Source organism: Orcinus orca, chromosome 19, assembly GCF_937001465.1.
Source record: "Orcinus orca chromosome 19, mOrcOrc1.1, whole genome shotgun sequence".
Taxonomy (NCBI): Eukaryota; Metazoa; Chordata; class Mammalia; order Artiodactyla; family Delphinidae; genus Orcinus; species Orcinus orca.
In genome coordinates this window covers 18,808,012-18,826,179 of record NC_064577.1, presented here as the reverse complement: position 1 = coordinate 18,826,179, position 18,168 = coordinate 18,808,012, and the positions used below count along the sequence as shown (strand labels likewise).

General features: G+C 43.4%; 1 protein-coding gene across 7 annotated transcripts in view; it reads right to left on the bottom strand.

Moving 5' to 3' along the window:
- The window catches only part of AKAP10 (A-kinase anchoring protein 10), a 60,152-nt gene extending 42,412 nt beyond the window's left edge, over positions 1-17,740 (bottom strand). For 2 of the 7 annotated variants that reach the window (XM_033422792.2, XM_033422793.2), the window contains exons 1-4: positions 17,013-17,277; positions 9,918-9,965; positions 4,397-4,579; positions 1,374-1,913 (exon numbers count right to left, since the gene is read on the bottom strand). In XM_033422792.2, the coding sequence (XP_033278683.1) occupies positions 1,374-1,913; positions 4,397-4,579; positions 9,918-9,965; positions 17,013-17,100 (859 nt within the window). In that variant the 5' untranslated portion in view covers positions 17,101-17,277. Of the gene's footprint in view, positions 1-1,373; positions 1,914-4,396; positions 4,580-9,917; positions 9,966-17,012; positions 17,279-17,703 lie in introns of those variants that run through there. The other 5 variants (XM_033422790.2, XM_033422791.2, XM_033422789.2 and 2 more) reach the window with 5 other exon arrangements.
- Between the last annotated feature and the right edge of the window lie 428 nt (positions 17,741-18,168).

The following is an 18,168-nucleotide window of genomic DNA, read 5'->3' as shown; positions in this document are numbered from 1 at the left end:
AATGACCAGGCAAACCTGAAAAACAAAACTTCTAGAAATGAAAAATTCACTAACTTTTAGATTAAAATAACATGTTAAAGACTGACTCAACAGCAGGTTAGACCCATTTTAAGAGAGAATCAATGAACTAAAAGATCTGAAGAAGTCACCACCAATCTGAAAAGGCTATACTATGTATGATTCTAACTACATGACATTCTGGAAAACGCCAAAACTGTGGAGACAGGAAAAAGATCAGTGGTTGCCAGGGTCAAATCAGCAGGTATACAGAGATGAACAGGTAGAGCACAGAGGATTTTCAGGGCAGTGAAAATGTTCTGTATGACACCATAATGACAGTTACATGCCGTTATGCATTTGCCCAAACCCAGAGGACATGCAATACCAGGAGTGAACCCTAAAGTGGACTGCGGACTTTGGGTAATTACGACGCGCCCAGGCAGGTTCACCGACGCCAACAAGTGCTCCACTCTGGTGGGGGATATTCACAGTGGGGGAGGCGACGCAAGTGCGGGGGCAGAAGGGCACAGGAAATGTCTGTACCTTCCCCTCAATTACGCTGTGGACCTTAAAACTGCCCTCATAAAGTCTTCGTAGAAAAGAGAAAAGAAAAAAACACACAAGGAAAATCCAGAAAAGAAATCATCTAGACCCCTGAGAAAAGATAAAAGAGAAGAGGACAAGCATGGATTGGAAGCTGTCTAATCAGAATTCCAGGAGGTGATAATTGAAAAGTGAAGAGCCCGTAATTTCCAAACGAACAGAAAAGAGAAAGAGGTGCTGTTGTTGAGATGCCAGGGCTTTAATCCCAGCTCCCACCTGCTGTGTAACCCCGGAAGTCTCCTCCACCTGCCTAAACCATGGCTTTCTCACATGTAAAACGGGGTAACTGCCTACCTCACAGGGATGCTGTGATTATTCCATGAAATCCAAGTACCCCCCTAGCACAGAACTCAATTAATGTCACCTGCTGGCAATTAAAAAATAATTTTATCTGCAAACTACAGTAAAATAGTAACAAAACTAAGACTGTGGCAGGGCTGAAATCAGCCTATCTGGGTAAGGATCTGATTTCAAAATCTGTGGAAGGGAAAAAGCAGCATGACCCCTGACCCTTCTTCATTTGTTAATTCTGCCAACGTCTTTCTTAGAGGATCCAATCACTGTAGACAGCCCTTCTGTTCCTTTTTCATACACTGAACCCTACTCCAGGGCACTACCCAAATACTCCCAAATCTGCAAGTGAGTGTGGGAGAAAACTATTCCAACCCTTTTATTCCCCATCTCAAGTTTCACTTTGTAAACAGATTCAAAAATTTTTTTAAAAATACACAACAAAACAGGATAAAGAGAGACAAAAATCACACACTTACTTTTCATTAATTTTCCTGATAATTCCTTTAGTGGAGAAGAGGGACTATTTCTACTGGCTACTATAAGTCTGGAGGATTCCTGGGTTTCCACGGAACCTTGATGAGCTCCTGTTCTGGCCATTTCCAGGTGGAGAGAATGGGCACTGTCACATTCCTGGGAAAGCAGCAAGTGATTCTGAGTGTTGCTAGTTCTATTATTCAGGTCAATTCCTTCCAACTGGGCTGAGCTAGAATCCTCCACTCTCTTGTCAAGAGAGTCGGTTACAAAAGCTGTTGTAGTTTCGTGCTTTTTAGAAGGAGAGACAGGTTCAGCCAGTGAGCTCTGCTTCACCGTGTTCAGACTGTGTGCTCTTATTCGGGACCAAGTTGTAGAGTGAAAACTTTCAGCCTCTAACCAAAACTTAACCAAATGCTCCATTCTCCGAAGTTCCATGAATTGAATGAAATAAGGGAGGACAACAGTGTCATGCAAGACTTGTTCAAGGGTCTTTGAAAGACTTGATTTGGTCTCTTGAGTCTGGTAGTCCAGACAAGATCTGCCTAAAAGAAGCAGAAGAGTTAGCAGTTCAGTAACAGACAACAACCGCCAAAACGTACAATAAAAATATTTAAACAACTCAACCTCATTAAAAATCTCAGAAAAGCAAATTAATAGAAGATAACATTTTTGCCTGTCAAACTGAAAAATGTTTTTTTAAAAAAATAACAAGCACTAACCAGGGCATAGCAAAACGGATGATGAGAATGTAAAATGGCAAGACCTCTTTGGATTTTCAATCCAGTAACTCCATTTCTAGGAACTTATCCTGAGGAAAAATTGTGGACGTGTGGATATAGCTAGAAAGATGTTATGAACTCTTAGCATTATTTATAACAAAATAAAGAGCTAGCTCTGCGATTTTATCTTGAAAAGTAAAACCAAACTTAATAAAACTTAATAGAAGTTTATTTTATAGTTAACTAAATTTAGGTTATGATTACAACCACAAGCTAATTATCAGAATAAAGAAAAAAATAAAAAAATTTTAACTTTCACAGCATGACATAAAGAGGCTCATTTTCATAAAATTCACTGAGGGCTTCATCAGTTTTTCAAAAGGGCTCTTCTTAATCCTTTGATGTTTCTTCTGAAGCACTTCGTGTATCATCATCCTTGCTAACTATCCTACTGTCAATGTTAACGAGTCCATCTCTGCCAACATCTCTTTTCATGCACTTCAGGAAATCCCGATCCATTGTAAGACTTTAAGCACTTTTTTAAATCAAACTTCTAATTTTGAGATACTGGCAGATTCATGTGCAGGTAGAAGAAGTAACACAGAGTGAACCTGTGCACCCTCTACCCAGTTTCCCCTATGGTAGCACCTTTCAAACTGCAGTTCAATATCACACCAAGATACTGACGCTGACACAATCCATCAACCGTACTCAGATTTCCCCCATTTTACCAGCACTCACTTGTGTATTTAGTCCTATGCAATTTTGTCCCATGTGTAGATTCGTGTAAACACCACCAAGACACGGAACAGCCCCGTGACACAAAGGTGCCTCATGCGGCCTCTCACAGCTGCCTCCTCCACCCCAGGCAACGGCAAGCGCTCTTCTGTCTCCCATTCTACCTCTCCGCCATCCCCAGAACGGAGAAACATTTCTCTCTCAGCATAATCCCCTTGAGATTCGCCCAAGCTGTTATGCGTATCAACAGCTTGTTCTTTTTTTTACTGCTGAGTAGTGTTCTGTGGTATGAATGTACCGGTTTGTTTACCATTCACCTGTTGAAGGACATCCAGTTTTTGGCTTTTAAGCTGCTATGAACACTGGTGTACAGGTTTTTTGTGGACATAAGTTTCCATTTCTCTGGGATAAATGCCTAAAACTGCAATGGCTGGGTCGTATGGTAACTGCATGATTAGCTTTGTAAGAAGCCGCCAAACTGTTTTCCAGAGCAGCTCTACCATGTTACATTCCCACCAGACATACGAGTAATCCAGTGACTTACAATTTTACTTTATGACCAACACAAATGTCATTTGCAGTGCACTGCTGAGGGTGACCCACAAAGACTCTGACACCTCAGCTCTGAATACACACAAATGTTAAGCAGAGAGAGGTATCAGAAGAGGGACTAATTTTAGTAAAGGCGATCCATTCATAGATTTTTTTCAATTTATGATAAACTGACATACAATTTTTATAAGTACAGAAATTTGGGCAACAAATATTCAGAAAACAAGGATCTCCTGCATGTCTTTTCTTTTTTTGCGGGGAGAGGGAGGAATTATTTTAACATAACAGAGATCCTACTATACATACCACTATGTGACCACCTTTTTTCACTTTAACATATCTTAGACATTTCTCAATGTCTTCTGAAGGCTTTCATATAGCTACACAGTATTCCAGAGCATGGGCATATCACAGTTGGATTACTTCTCTATTAATGGATATTTGTATGTTGTTCCTAATTTTTTGCTATCGTAAACATTACTGCAATGAATAGCCTCATACATACTTGTACATATATTTTTGTGCACATATGGGAGCATATCTGAGGGCTACATCTTATACTTTACCTTTCGATAAATACTTGCAAACTGCCTTCCAAAAAATCTTTACCAATTTATACTTCCTCTATACAGAAGTGGCTATTTCTCTGCATCTACATTAACATCCCAATTATCAAACTTTAAATATTTGCCAGTGTGTTAGGGGGAACATTAACTCATTATTTTAATTTGCATTTCACTAGTATTACTGCAGTGAGGCAACCTTTTCATATATTTAGTGGCCAAATGTATTTCTTTTTCTGGAAATGGCCCATTTTTCTACTGGGCCTGCTTTTTATATTTATAGAAGCACAACATGGAGTCATCCATTAATTACACTTATAGCTGTTACTTCAGTTAAAACATTTTTTTCAAAGTCCCATCCAATTACACAGTTCGGTATCCTTTGGCAGGAATTTCACATATTATACTCAGTTCCTCCTCCTAGGAAGTTAACAAAAACTCAAAGTCACTTACCCAGGTCACCAAAATGAGCGGCCTCCATGTGGCTGGGCTGCTTCTTAAGTGTTGCCGTCCTACTACTTGAAAAGGAGTCCATGTTGGCAGAAATGGCATTGATTGCAACGTGACTTGGTCCTGCAGCCTCCAGCAAGGCATGATTTTTAGTGCTTTTTTGTGGGGAATGTACGGATATTGAAGCTATAATTTTTCAAAAAATTGTTAAAAATTAAACACAATTTGATAGTCTAAAACTGTCTCCTAAGAGGGCTTTAAGGGAACTTGAAAAATTAGATTTTGTAACACCTCTCTTAAGTACATACACTCAACAAAAATACTTGGGGAAATGGTAAATTAACCAAGCAGCAGAAAATTGGAAAGAAATGTCCTACTATTATTTGTAATTCTCAAAATACTGTGCCAAAAATGTAACTTAAAAGAGAGATCGGGCTTCCCTGGTGGCGCAGTGGTTGAGAGTCCGCCTGCCGATGCAGGGGACGCGGGTTTGTGCCCCGGTGCCCCGGTCCGGGAAGATCCCACATGCTGCGGAGCGGCTGGGCCTGTGAGCCATGGCCGCTGAGCCTGCGCGTCCGGAGCCTGTGCTCCGCAACAGGAGAGGCCGCAAAAGTGAGAGGTCTGAGTACCGCAAAAAAAAAAAAAAAAAAAAAGAGATCTTTCTTTGAGTTCTCTTTGAGAACTCTACTGAAGACAGAAAGTACCAAAGGCAGCAAACATTCTGAAACATGGACCCTTTTCAATTCCTTAATACTTGCTTGCTGAAGGAACAAAATTAAAATTCCAAAATAAAAGCTTACGGGAAAAAAATTAGAAAAATACTCTTCAGGAAACTTATTTTACTTTTTAAATGAGTAACAAAATTCCACCGTCTAATAAAAACTGATCAAAGTTCAAGCTGCCTAAAGATGAAGCATACTTAAAAATTCACATATTTTCTTTAGTAGCCTGAAGAAATATTAGTATCATCCTTTTGACTTCAGAATAAAGAGGTTAGTCACCAATGTGTTAGTAGGAAATCATCAACTCCATATTATAATACGGTCAAAGTAACCCTATGAACTTGTTGCTACAGCTGAATTAACATTCCACCTATCCCATTTATTCTACACAAATATCAAAGACTCTCATGAAAGGTTTTTAAGAAGTTTTGGTTTTGTGCATTGCTATATAGCAAGAAGGCTAGAAACATACAGGTCACTGAGCATTCCACACCCTCAATATAAATACTCTCAGATGACTAAACTTCTGACTACTAGCACCACTTATTTTATTGAGCGGTCAATTTATGATAAATTGGTCAACAGATAAGTGCTCTCAATCTTAGCAAACGGTTCCCGGACACAGAATCTGAGTGATACCACGTAATACCTCCTATGAAGAATACATAGTACTGTAATTCAATCTATTACTGTGAGATGTGTTTACAGGATAAAGCAGATGAGAATGTTTATCTTAGGCATATGTATTTATCAGTCATTCAATAAGAGCTGGGAGAATTATGCAATGGAGTTGTCTTCAAATGATTTTTTCAATTTTAGAAGGAAGTTGTTTTTTGTTTTTATTTTGATGATAAATTGAAGGGAGCAGAATCATTTTGGTAGGTTTATAAACAATAATATCTAGTTTTTTTGTACAGACAAGCTACAAATACCCTGCATCAAGAACAGTGAGACTTTCTGATTGTTTCCTAATTAGACGTGTATGATGATGTGAAATAATACTAACTCATCTGTGCAAGCCTTCTTCTCTCTTTCTTAATTCTGTTAGAGCCACCTCTCTCACACTCACCCTCTTAGCATCCCACCCCCAGGCCTCGTGGTCCCTTACTCTTCCCCCTTCTCCTCTCCCAAGAGCTCCTCCCTCTCCTTCTCTTTAATGCGCATATCAGCGCCCACGGGGCCAGACACGGCATCCACCACTCCTCTGCTTCCCAAGGTTCTCTGTTCTTCTTTTACTCCTTCTGCTGGAAGGCACATTTATTCTCAAACCTTCAGTTATTACTAGAGCAATCTTTTCCAAGCTTTTTTTTAGCTGTAAGCTCCCCCCACCCAAATAAACTTAAGTGGGACCTTGATATGTCTGTAAAATAGATAAAACTTTAGCTAAAACAGATATCTAAAATCTAAAGTGTTATCTAAAATAGACAAAACAGAGTTAACTGTAACTCTGGCTGATTCAAGGGGAAAGTCTCACACATGCGCTTGATTCGGGCCCTCCCAGCGCCAGCTCCAAGGGCTCACCCCTGCAGAGCTGGAGGCAGAGGGGACCCTGACCCGATCTCAGGCTGACCTCTGAGCTCAGCTTCCTGCCTGTGGCTCTAATTATTTGCTACTAACCAACCTCTCATTTGTCATCTTTACCATCTCAAGACCAATTTTTCCAAACGTCAAACTTAAAACATCTTCTTCCAGACTAATTCTCCTCTCATTTCCCTCTCTGTGTCAATCCACCAGTCCCTAAAGCTCAAGAGCTTGGACCCACTCTTCTCACTATACCTGTTTGCTTGTCAAGATCTGTTGACTTTTCCTTCAAGATACTGACCTGTTTATTTTCAACACCACACCCTTAGTACAGGCCTTCTTGTATCACAGCAAAGCACTTCTAGGGTCTCCATCCTACATGACTCTTTCAGACTAACCTCTATAAATGCCGTATGTAAAGCATCAACATCCTGCTCAAAAGCCCATAGTGGTTCCCTGTTTTCTCTGTCTCAACTCTTTTCTGGTCTTTAAGACCCTCTACAATCTGACCTCAATCTATCTTAAAAATTTCCTTTTAGTAGTCTGAAGGTCCTTCTGCCCAGTATATACTCAAAGAAATAAGAAGCTGGGCTGGTAAGGGAAAGAGGAAGAATTGACTCTTTCATTCAAATCCTTCTTATCATTCAAATTTCATACACATTAAATCTCATTTCTATAAAGGCTTCCCTATGCTCCAGAAACCATCTGCTGATCTCAAATTCCTTTGAACTCCCTGTAATACTAATAACTAACAACTAATCCAACATATCAAGGGCCTACTCTGTTAAAACTAGATGGTAATAGCTACCAATATAAAACCTACTATGTACAAGGCACTGTACTGGTTTCTTTTCTTTCTTTCTTTCTTTTTTTAATAAATTTATTTATTTTTGGCTGCGTTGGGTCTTCGTTGCTGCACGTGGGCTTCCTGTAGTTGCGGAGAGAGGGGGCTACTCTTGTTGCAGTAGGCAGGCTTCTCATTGTGGTGGCTTCCCTTGTTGCGGAGCACAGGCTCTAGGCGTGCGGGCTTCAGTAGTTGCAGCACATGGGCTCGGCAGTTGTAGCTCGCGGGCTCTAGAGTGCAGGCTCAGTAGTTGTGGCGCACGGGCTTAGATGCTCCGCGGCACGTGGGATCTTCCCGGACCAGGGCTCGAACCCATGTCCTCTGCATTGGCAGGTGGGTTCTTAACCACTGCGCCACCAGGGAAGCCCTGTACTGGTTTCTTGATGTACTTTTTTGGGGGTACATTATTTCATTTATCTCTCACAATAATGCTACAAGACCAGTATTTTCTTCATTTTGGAGACGAATACACAAACAGAACAAAGTTAAGTGCTTTGCCCTAAGTCAATAAGGTAGTAAAGAGGCATTTCAACAGGGAAGATTTCAACCTCGGTCTGCTAGACTATAGAAAATCACTCTTTTATCTGGTTACTTGGACTGTAGAATTATTGTGCTTAAGATAACGTGTGTAAATGGACGTCTCAAGGGCACCTCCCAGCCACCATAGCAAAAAGGAACAGGTACTGGCCCAGTGTGGTTCTCCACCAGCCACAGTGTTAGGCCTGCCAGAAAGCTGGGTGCCAGGCTTAGCTTCCTCGCCCTCATACCTAATCGAGAACAAAGCTCTACCTATTCCACCTCCCACACGGCTCTGTCCAGGTCTCTTTATCTCCACCACTGCTGACTGAGCCCAGCCATCTGTGCATCATCTGATTCATGCTCCTCTTCCTACCACCAATTTGTAAGTTCACCGAGGGCAGGATCTGGATCCAAGTCTTTTTTGTTCACTGTTACAGCCACAATTTTTGTCTAACACCTAGAACAGAACAGGTGCTCAATAAACCATAGTTATTACGATTTTGGTTTATTTGCTACTGTTCTGGGTCTGAGTCTGTCCTTCTAATCAGACTGCAAACTTCTTGAGGGCCTGTTTCCCTGCTGCGTCTGTGTTATTCTAAAGTTAAGGCAGTGGGCCTTCCCTGGTGGCGCAGTGGTCGAGAGTCCGCCTTCCGATGCAGGGGACGCGGGTTCGTGCCCCGGTCCGGGAAGATCCCACATGCCGCGGAGTGGCTGGGCCCGTGAGCCACGGCCACTGAGTCTGCGCGTCCGGAGCCTGTGCTCCGCAACGGGAGAGGCCACAGCAGTGAGAGGCCCGCGTACCGCAAAAAAAATAATAAATAAATAAAAATAATAATAAAGTTAAGGCAGTGAATGTGAGCACAGACAATGTACTGTCATAAATAGAGTACAAGCATGGAGTGTTTTAGCCTGGGACAGATTGAGGAGTTAGGTAGGCCAATCCCCTTGTTGTACAAATGAGGAAAGTTCCCCCAGGTCACACTGTCGGAGGCTGGTGTGCCTCGGACATCAAAGTCCCTCCTGCTACTGCAATCAAGGCTAGACTTCACAAGCCTCTGCTTGCTGAGGGCTTGAAGTCTTTACCAATATCAATCAAATTCTCCTTAAAAAAGGCAGTATGAACCAACTGGGTTTAAATTATCAGAAATAAGCGGAAAATAAGGCTGTAAGCTACCCTGCTTCTTCCCTAATCTTACAAACCTCTAAGTTATTGATTAGTGTCCCTCTGGAGCATATGGAGTTACTACTCAATGCTAGCCACACAACATACAACATTTAAAAGAAAAATCTAAATAAGTAGCAATCTTTAGAATTCACATAAATAAATTATATCTGTGAAATTTGTACGTAATGGTCATGAAAGTAATTTTCACTATAATTTTCCCTTTTCAATTTTTGTACACTGACATAATGAAATCAGTCAAAACTACGCAGAGATTACAATCTTAAAGAAACATGCTCTTGCCTATAAATAAGGATAATATATTGACTCCAATAAAGGACTCCAAATAAACTTTAGGTTAAGGCCATTCATCCAAAGTAATAATGAAGTGAAAACTGTAAGCATCCATACTTCCAGATAAACCACAGAAAACCAGGCTTCATAAGTCAGTGGTCAGACTACTCAGTAAAGAGTATTTTTTGCTTTTTTTTTTTTAAATACAGTCAACTAATTGCTTTTGGGGAATAATCAAATGTGTGATTAGTAAGGACGACACTGGTTCACTGAAATCACTAGGACAACCAATAAATGCTTAGTAAAAGTCTATTATATGGTGGGTGTTGAAGAGTATATAAGTTAACAGGGAAATGTGTCACAGTCATAAGTAATTATAAAAGAAGGCAGAGACGATTAATGGCAAAATAAGGGAGAATGTAACAGGATGAAAGAGTTCATCCCTGCAACATGCTGACTCACCTTTACCTGACTTGACATCTGAGGTCTTCTCTTGTTCTTTGCCTTTCACTGGAAGAGAAGAGATCACCATGACCAACTTCTACAGCCAGAAACCCCCTTCCAGACCTTGTAAAAATCACACCAGCTCTATTCTGACACAGGTGAGTGTGTTCAAAGTTCCGCAACATCGGGCGAGCTGCCCTGGAGCGGGGCAGGGCAGTTGTCAGGGGAAGCTTCTCTCAGGAAGTGATCTTTGAACAGCATTTGGTCAAGTACGCTCAGAGCTTAAGGAGAGACAAGGTCAGAACACCTGGGTTCAAATCTGGGCTCTGCCATTCGATAGCCATGTGATGCTGGACAAGTTACTTTAATTCTCTGGGTCTCAACTTCCTTCATTTACAAAACTAGGTCACTGTTATGAGTTAGTAAAGAGTCATTTCAACAGGCAGGATTTCAACCCTGGTCTGCTAGACCCTAAAAAAATCACTCTTTTACCTCTGGTTAAAAACTCGGACTGTAGAATTACTGCGTGGTTAAGATAACGTGTGTAAATGGACATCTCAAAAGCACCTCCCAGCCAGCATACCAAAACCGAACATGTACTTGCCCAGTGTGGTTCTCCATCAGCCACAGTGGAGACTACCTAATAGGGTTGTGGATGAAAACATAAGTACTTGTAAAGGGCTTACAAGAGGAGCTAGGACACAGTAAACTTAAGACGCTAGTTAACATTATTACCATGTGCCACTCACTACTAGATGCAACCTGAAGAAAAAGACAGAGTTCTCTGGTTGTGTAACATCTCTGACTTCCTGTGTATCCCTGCCACAGCATCAAATACAAATATTCTAAACTTACAAACATTCTAAAACTTCTACTACTCAAGCCTTAACAACTGTCTCTTAAAAAATTATACCATTTCGGGCTTCCCTGGTGGCGCAGTGGTTAAGAATCTGCTTGTCAATGCAGGGGACAAGGGTTCGAGCCCTGGTGTGGGAAGTTCCCACAGGCCACAGAGCAACGAAGCCCATGAGCCACAACTACTGAGCCTGTGCTCTAGAGCCCGCGAGCCACAACTACGGATGCCCGCATGCCTAGAGCCCGTGCTCCGCAACAAGAGAAGCCAACACGATGAGAAGTCCACACACCACAACGAAGAGTAGCCCCCACTCTCCGCAACTAGAGAAAGCACGCATGCAGCAAGGAAGACCCAACGCAGCCAAAAATAAATAAAATAAATTTAAAAAAAATTATACCATTTCTCCTCTATTACACAAAACACTGGAAATTCTAATGCAGACACACTAGCAAGATCACATGCAGGAAGGAAAGGGCATGGTAGCTCAAGCCAAGTGAGAAACTTACGGGATCTGACACAGCCCACTTTACTTTTCTTATGTTTTTTCTTTTTTATAAAATAATTAATTAATTAATTAATTTTTGGCTGCGTTGGGTCTTTGTTGCCGTGCACAGGCTTTCTCTAGTTGCGGCAAGTGGGGGCTACTCTTCGTTGTGGCGCCTGGGCTTCTCATTACAGCGGCTTCTCTTGTTGCAGAGAACGGGCTCTAGGAGCGCAGGCTTCAGTAGTTGTGGCACGTGGGCTCAGTAGTTGTGGCTCACGGGCTCTAGAGCGCAGGCTCAGTAGTTGTGGTGCATGGGCTTAGTTGCTCCACGGCATGTGGGATCTTCCTGAACCAGGGCTCGAACCCGTGTCCCCTGCACTGGCAGGTGGGTTCATAACCACTGTGCCACCAAGGAAGCCTAGGATTTCTTGAATATTCTATGTATGCAATCATATTATCTGTGAATAATGACTCTTGTTCCCTTTCCCTCACAAAACTTAACTTTTCCATCTTTTTTTCATGTGTGTGCTGTTGTGAAGACTATGCTAGCTTTCCTTCTGTTTGTATATCCCTGATATGTTTCTCCATCCTTTTACTTTTAACTTTCCCATGACCTTTTTAACATTTAAACAGTACAGGAAACCAATCTGAAGATCACCATCTTTTTATCGTCTGGGTTAACCCATTTCTTTTTATTGTGATTACTGCTCTTTATTTCTAAAAAGAACATTCTTAAAACTCTAACTATGACGACGAATTTGTTGACTTCTCCTGGTAATTCTGTACATTTTGTTTTATACCTTTTGAAACTGATTTAGGTACAAACAAGTTCACAGTTTTATCTTCCTAGTACCCTTTTCGCTTCATCATAATTTACAGCCCTTCTTAGCCCTAATGGTATTTTATGCTTTAAAGTATTTCATCTACCACACAAACTTTCTTCTAGTTAACATTTGCCTGATATATCTTTGCATCCATTTATTTTCAATTTCTCTACGTCCTTATGTTTTGGTTGTGTCTCTGGTAAATAGGTGCATTTTGGCTTATTACCCAACTTGAGCCTTCATCTTTTAGTCCATCTTTATACAGACTTTTGTTAGATTTTTTAGCCATAGAGATTTTATTCTATTTATATTTAAAGTGGTTTATTTCTGTCATCTTATTTTGCACTACTTCTTCTATAAGAAATAATAATTTCTTATTATTATGAAACATTTAAAACAAAGGCAAGACTAGACCTTAATATGAGGAACACTCAGGTTTAGCAAATCTTAACATTATGCCATATTTGCTTCAGAAGAATTTTTAAAAGACATAAAACACTGCAGTTACAACTAAAGTCCCTCCCTCAACTCATTCCCCCTCTTCCTAGAGAAAAAAATTTCAGAAATGGAATGTTTATGGTTTCCATCATTTTTACCCTTTAATATATTTATGTATTCATAAACAGGTTATAGCATTGTTTGAAGGTTTTTAAACAAGTGGTTGTGCCGATTGCCATCTCCAGCTGCAGTGTATCCTAATCAAATCTTGATACAGCCAGGCTTTAATCCCAACTCCTAAGGTCTTCTCAAGAACTTCACTCTTGCAAGTAACCTCTTTGGTATCATTTTCTCCCTCTCTACCGGATCTTTCCTAGAACAAACGCGCTTAGCATCTTTTATCTTAAAAAAACAACCCCCCCACCCTTACCCCAATGGCCCCTTCCAGCCCCTTCCCCGTTTACCCCTCCTTTTTGAAATATTATCTTCTCTTAGCTTCCATGATATCGTACTCCTATATCACTGGCGTTTTCTTGTGATTCTCCTTTGCCAATGACTCATGTTCCTCAACTTCTAAAAGCTGGATTAACCCCGGAGCTCTCTCCTTGTCTACAGCATGGCAGGAGATTCTACCTGGCCGCTGTAGAGGGTTGTAGAGGGTTCTACCTGGCCTTCCTAGTAAGAGGGTTGTATCCTGGCACACAACTGGCTAGCTTCTCTCCATTTCCCAGAAGTCCCTGAGTTAATTAACTGTGACCATATGACTCGGTCCTCAGCAATGAAGTGTGAACAGAAGAGGTGTGTGCCATTTCTGGCCAATGCTTCTCTTTCCCCTTATCAGGAGTCAGAAAGCTGACAGAAGGGACTAAGATCTGGCTTTGATCACACAGACTATACCCCAAGAGAAAGAGGAATAACACAATGGGAGGAAAACGATGCCTGAATGATCGTGAAGCAAAGCCACCTGATGACCAGGGACTTGGATAGTTACACAAGATAGAGATAAAGGCCTACCTTGTTTGAGCCATTGTACTTAGTGTCTCTTTGTCACGGTACCTTAGCCTTTCAACACAACTAATTCATATCCCATATGTACTCCACAGATGAGCTCATTTAGGCCTGTGTCTTTAACCATCATTTATGCAAAATACTTCTAAGTCCAGATTCAGCACTCAAATTCTGATCCCCTCCCAGAACTACAGACCTGTACATCCAACTGCCTCCTTGACATATCCACACGGACGTCCAAGAGTTTCTGCAAACTCACAACTGCCAGAAGAGAGCTCTGGACTCCTCCTACCTCAAGCTCTAAGCTTTCCAAAGCTTTCCCAGTTTTCCTTCACTCCAATCATCTACTCAAGTCATGCTATCTCTATCTCTAAAACATGCCCCATTGCCCTCCACTCCCAGCACATTTCAGCCTTCTTTCTGTCCTTGAACAAACCCTGCTCTTTCCTGCCTCAGGATGTTGGTATTACCAGTTCTCTCCAGCCAGAATGCAGTTCCTTTTACCTTTGCAAGGCTGGCTCTCCTTCCTCATTGAGACCTCAATTTAAATACCATCTGCTCAGACAAGCCTTCCCTCACTATCCAAACACAAATTGTCATCTGGCGATCTGCTCCCACATCACTGTTTAAATTCCCTGCACAGCACTTATTACTTCCTACTTTAATTATTCAACAAATATTTACTAACTTCCTAACTATATCCCAGGCACTAATCTAGACATGGGGATACAGCCATAAACAGAAATCATCTTCCATCCTAATAAAACACATAGTACAGCAGATGGTGACAAATGCTACAGAAAAAATAAAGTAGGGTGACGGGATGGGAGTGCAGGGCCTGGGAACTACAATCTTAAGCAAGCTAGTCAGAGAAAGCTTCACTAAGATGTCAATTAATCAAAAACCTGAAGAAGATGGGGGACAAAATAGGCACATATCTGTGGGAAGAGGTTTCCAGGCAGAGAGAATAAGTGCAAAGGCCCTGAGGTGGGAATGTACTTAACAACAAAGAGGCAAATATAAATGGAAGAATGATGGAGAAAGAAAGCAGGAGATGAACACAGAGAAGAAATGGGACCTAGATTATGGAGGGCCATGTACAGAAAGCCACTGAGGGAATCTGAACAGAGGTGTGGCAGAATGCATTTCGAAAATACACCAGAGGCGTCAAGAATGGAAGAAGGCAAACCAAACTGAAGCCTATAGTAAAATAATCCTGCTTCCTTGATCTTCACAAAACCGGCTTCCTCTTGACATTTAAGCTGAGATCCGAATGACATCCCTCAGAGGACTTCCTTAACCACCCAACCTAAATAGAGATGACTCCCTAGACCAGGGTGCTAATGGTCAGGGATGGTGAGAAATGGTTGGATTTGGGTATATTCTGGGGTAGACCTAACAGATCAGATATACAGTAGGAGAGAAAGAGGTTCAGGAAGGTATTAAAGTTTTAGCCTGAGCAATTAAAAGGCCAGAAATGTAATTTGTTAAGATGAGAAAAAGTGATGTACAAGTTTAGGAGGACTAAATCTAAGGGGAAATTTTAGATACAGTAGGCTAAAGATTTATCTATTAGACATCTATTAGGTAGAGGTATAAAGTGGACCAATGGCTGGATACACAGTCTGAATTCAGGGCAGAGAATCCAAGCTGGAGATGTAAATTTGGGAGTCATCAGCAGACAGGTGGTATTTAAAAATGGTATTCAGAGACTGGATGGGATCCCTAAATAAGACCATCTCCAGTTTCTATTCTTGCCACATCCAGTTTCCAAAAGGCATCTAGAATGATCTTTTTAAAACATAAAAAGAGATCAAATCACCCCTCTTTAAAATTTTAAAAGTAATATTGTTTCTGCCCTTGGAATAACACCTAACCGTGACCTACAAAGCTCTGAATCATTTGATCCTTGTCTACCTCTCTAAGCCCAAGTCACAGTGGGCTTTTCTTTCTTGAAGGGCACCAAACTCTTACCTCCCAGCCTCTGAACACGTTATTCCCTGTGCCTAGAATGCTCTTCCCTGGCCTCTGTACGTTACCTCCTGCTGTTCCTTCAGCTCTAAGTTTCAAGGTCACCTGCTGAGGCCTTTGACTAACATCAAACCGAAATATGTTTCTTCTCTCAAGTTCTTTCATAACACTGTATTCAATTTGTAAACAGAGAGAGGGAGACAGAGAGAGGGAGACAGAGAGAGACAGAGAGAGAGAGAGACTGATTTATTGTCCGTCTACCCCAGCAGACAACAAGCTCCATGGATATAAGGATTTTGTCTTGTTCAGTGCTTAATACTGAGCGCCTAGCACAGTGCCTGGCAAACAGTGGACGTTCAAAAGTATTTGTTGAATAGAGACAACAGTCTATTGTGCAACATGCATCTGCCTCATTATACACAGAATGCTCCCCCCCCCCCGAAAAAACACTGCAACTAACCATTCCAACACTCAGACAAATTAGAGGGCTATTAACTATACCGAGGTACCTTACCAATAAAGCTTCCTTGTACCATTTTACCACTTTCATTCATTCAGAGTGCTTTTCATTCACTCATCATGGTTTCATTCACTCATCACACGGCATCAGTTATTAAAACTCTGTGCGTACTTAAAAGGAAATCTTTAATTTATAGAGTTGAATGGGGCCTTTAGGAATCATTGAATTCTCAGGTGAGAGAGGAAAGAGGGTTAACATTTTTCTGTCCCAGGTGACAGAGTTAGTAGCAGAGCTGTCACGTGAACCTAAGTCCCTGATTTAGTTTAGTGCTTTCCCCAAAACCCGTTTTTGTCTGGTAAATTTTCCCGGAAGCAACGAGAATCGATACAAGAACCACTAATCAACCCAGAAGGCCCACACTTGTCCACTCTGGATACGTACAGGTAACGAAACGCCAACAACCTTACCCAGGCTCAAAATCAAGCTGCCTCTACTCAAAAACTGGGGAGCTACTCCTGAAAATCAGAAATATAAGCAGTTTGCTTCTGGAGTTTGGGTGCCAGGACTCAGTAAACTTGCTAACCCATCAAATGAAGGAGTCGTTTTCGTTAGGAGACTTTTAGCCATAAGTTAAGCACTGTCACTTCAGGAACAGCAGAATCCCGCTCCCCCACCCCACCCCCCGAAAAAAGGGGAAACTGGAAAAGAGCACTAGTTGAAGAAAACAATTTTTTCACGTGTTGCTTGACATAAACCCCTCAATATTCTGACAAGTCCGAGACTTCCGTAAAGAAAGTACAGAAGGAATTCCCTTCTTCTGGTACAAACGCACACACACGCACCACCCCGCCCCCGAAAAGCTGTGTGTCCGCAAAAGGCACCACCCCGCGCGGGTCCCGGCACACACTTCGGAACCGGCTGGGCGCCCGCCCGCCCGCGCGCGCGGAGGCCCCGCTCCCTCTCGCAAGACCGCGGGCGCGGCACACAGAGCGTCCTTCCGCGCCGAGGCCTCGGCCTCGCCACCACCCGCCGCCCCAGGCCCGGCCCCGCGCCCGTCCGCGCCCCTCGTTACCTTTCCGCCGGAAGAAGGACATGGCGGGGCCCGGGTCGGGGCGGAGGGCGCGGGGGGACTGGCGCGGAGAAGGCCCGGCTCCCCTCATTCAGCAACCGGCCCGGACTTCCGGGTCCACAGCGGCCGCCGCGCTAGGCCGAAAAGAGACCCGTCTTCCGGGTGTGGGCCCCGCCGTCTCTTGGAGACGTGCCGATAGCTCCCGCCGCCATGTTAACAACAAGCCGCCCGCCCGGAGTTCCGGTCCTTCCCCGCGCGGGGCTTCACGGGAGGCCGCGCGCCGCCCCCGCGCCCCGCCCGCGGCGGGGCGCGCCCGCGCCGCCCACGTGACGCGCGCGCGCAGCCTGCGCTCGGTCAGGGACCCCGTGGCTCTCCCGGGCTGGAACTGCGCGCGCGCTGCCCGAGCCGAGCCAATCCTCCCTGAAGCGGGGCCTCTGCCACGGCCAAGTGTGGCCAGGGCACTGGCGGCCAGAACGGCCGCACCCCCGCGGTCCCAGCGAGCGGACCCTGGAGCGGGCCTCGAGATGCGGGCCAGGTCCTGGGATGCGGACTCCGGGCACCACCTGCTCTGTGCTCCTCCGCGGTCCCCGCGACCTCAGCCGTGGAGGAGGAAAGTGGGCCTACTACAGGACGCGATCCCTGCGAACGCTCATCTCTGAAAGGGCAGCGACATAAAAGCCTCGCCATTATTTACCGGACGGAGTCCAGTGGGTCATCCTTCTAGCCTCGTTCAAATGCCATTTTCCTATGAACCTCTGACCTCCCTCGCCCCTAAAGCAGAGTGACCAGCCTCCCACCCGTGGGGCCCCTCCCACAGGACTGCGTAATCCCTGTAGCTGGGCGCTCCTGCGGGGGAGGAGCCTGTAAGATCAATAAATGGGTTTTTCAAATCTGACGTCGATCAGGTGACGGACGGAGCAGCAGAGGTCCAGAGAGAAGGGGCAACTGGTCCCAGATTATTCAGCGTGTCTGTGTTGAGACTGCAGTTGGGACTGTAACCAGAACCCGGGGTCTTTTCACCATACAATCAGAGCAGGTTGATAGATTTGTCTGGGTTCGGGGCAAGTAAGGTAATCACAGCTGACGCGTATTGAAAGTTCTCTGAGCGCAGGTGCCAAACCCTCCAGATTGATGATGGTCCTTGGGGGTGATCATGGTA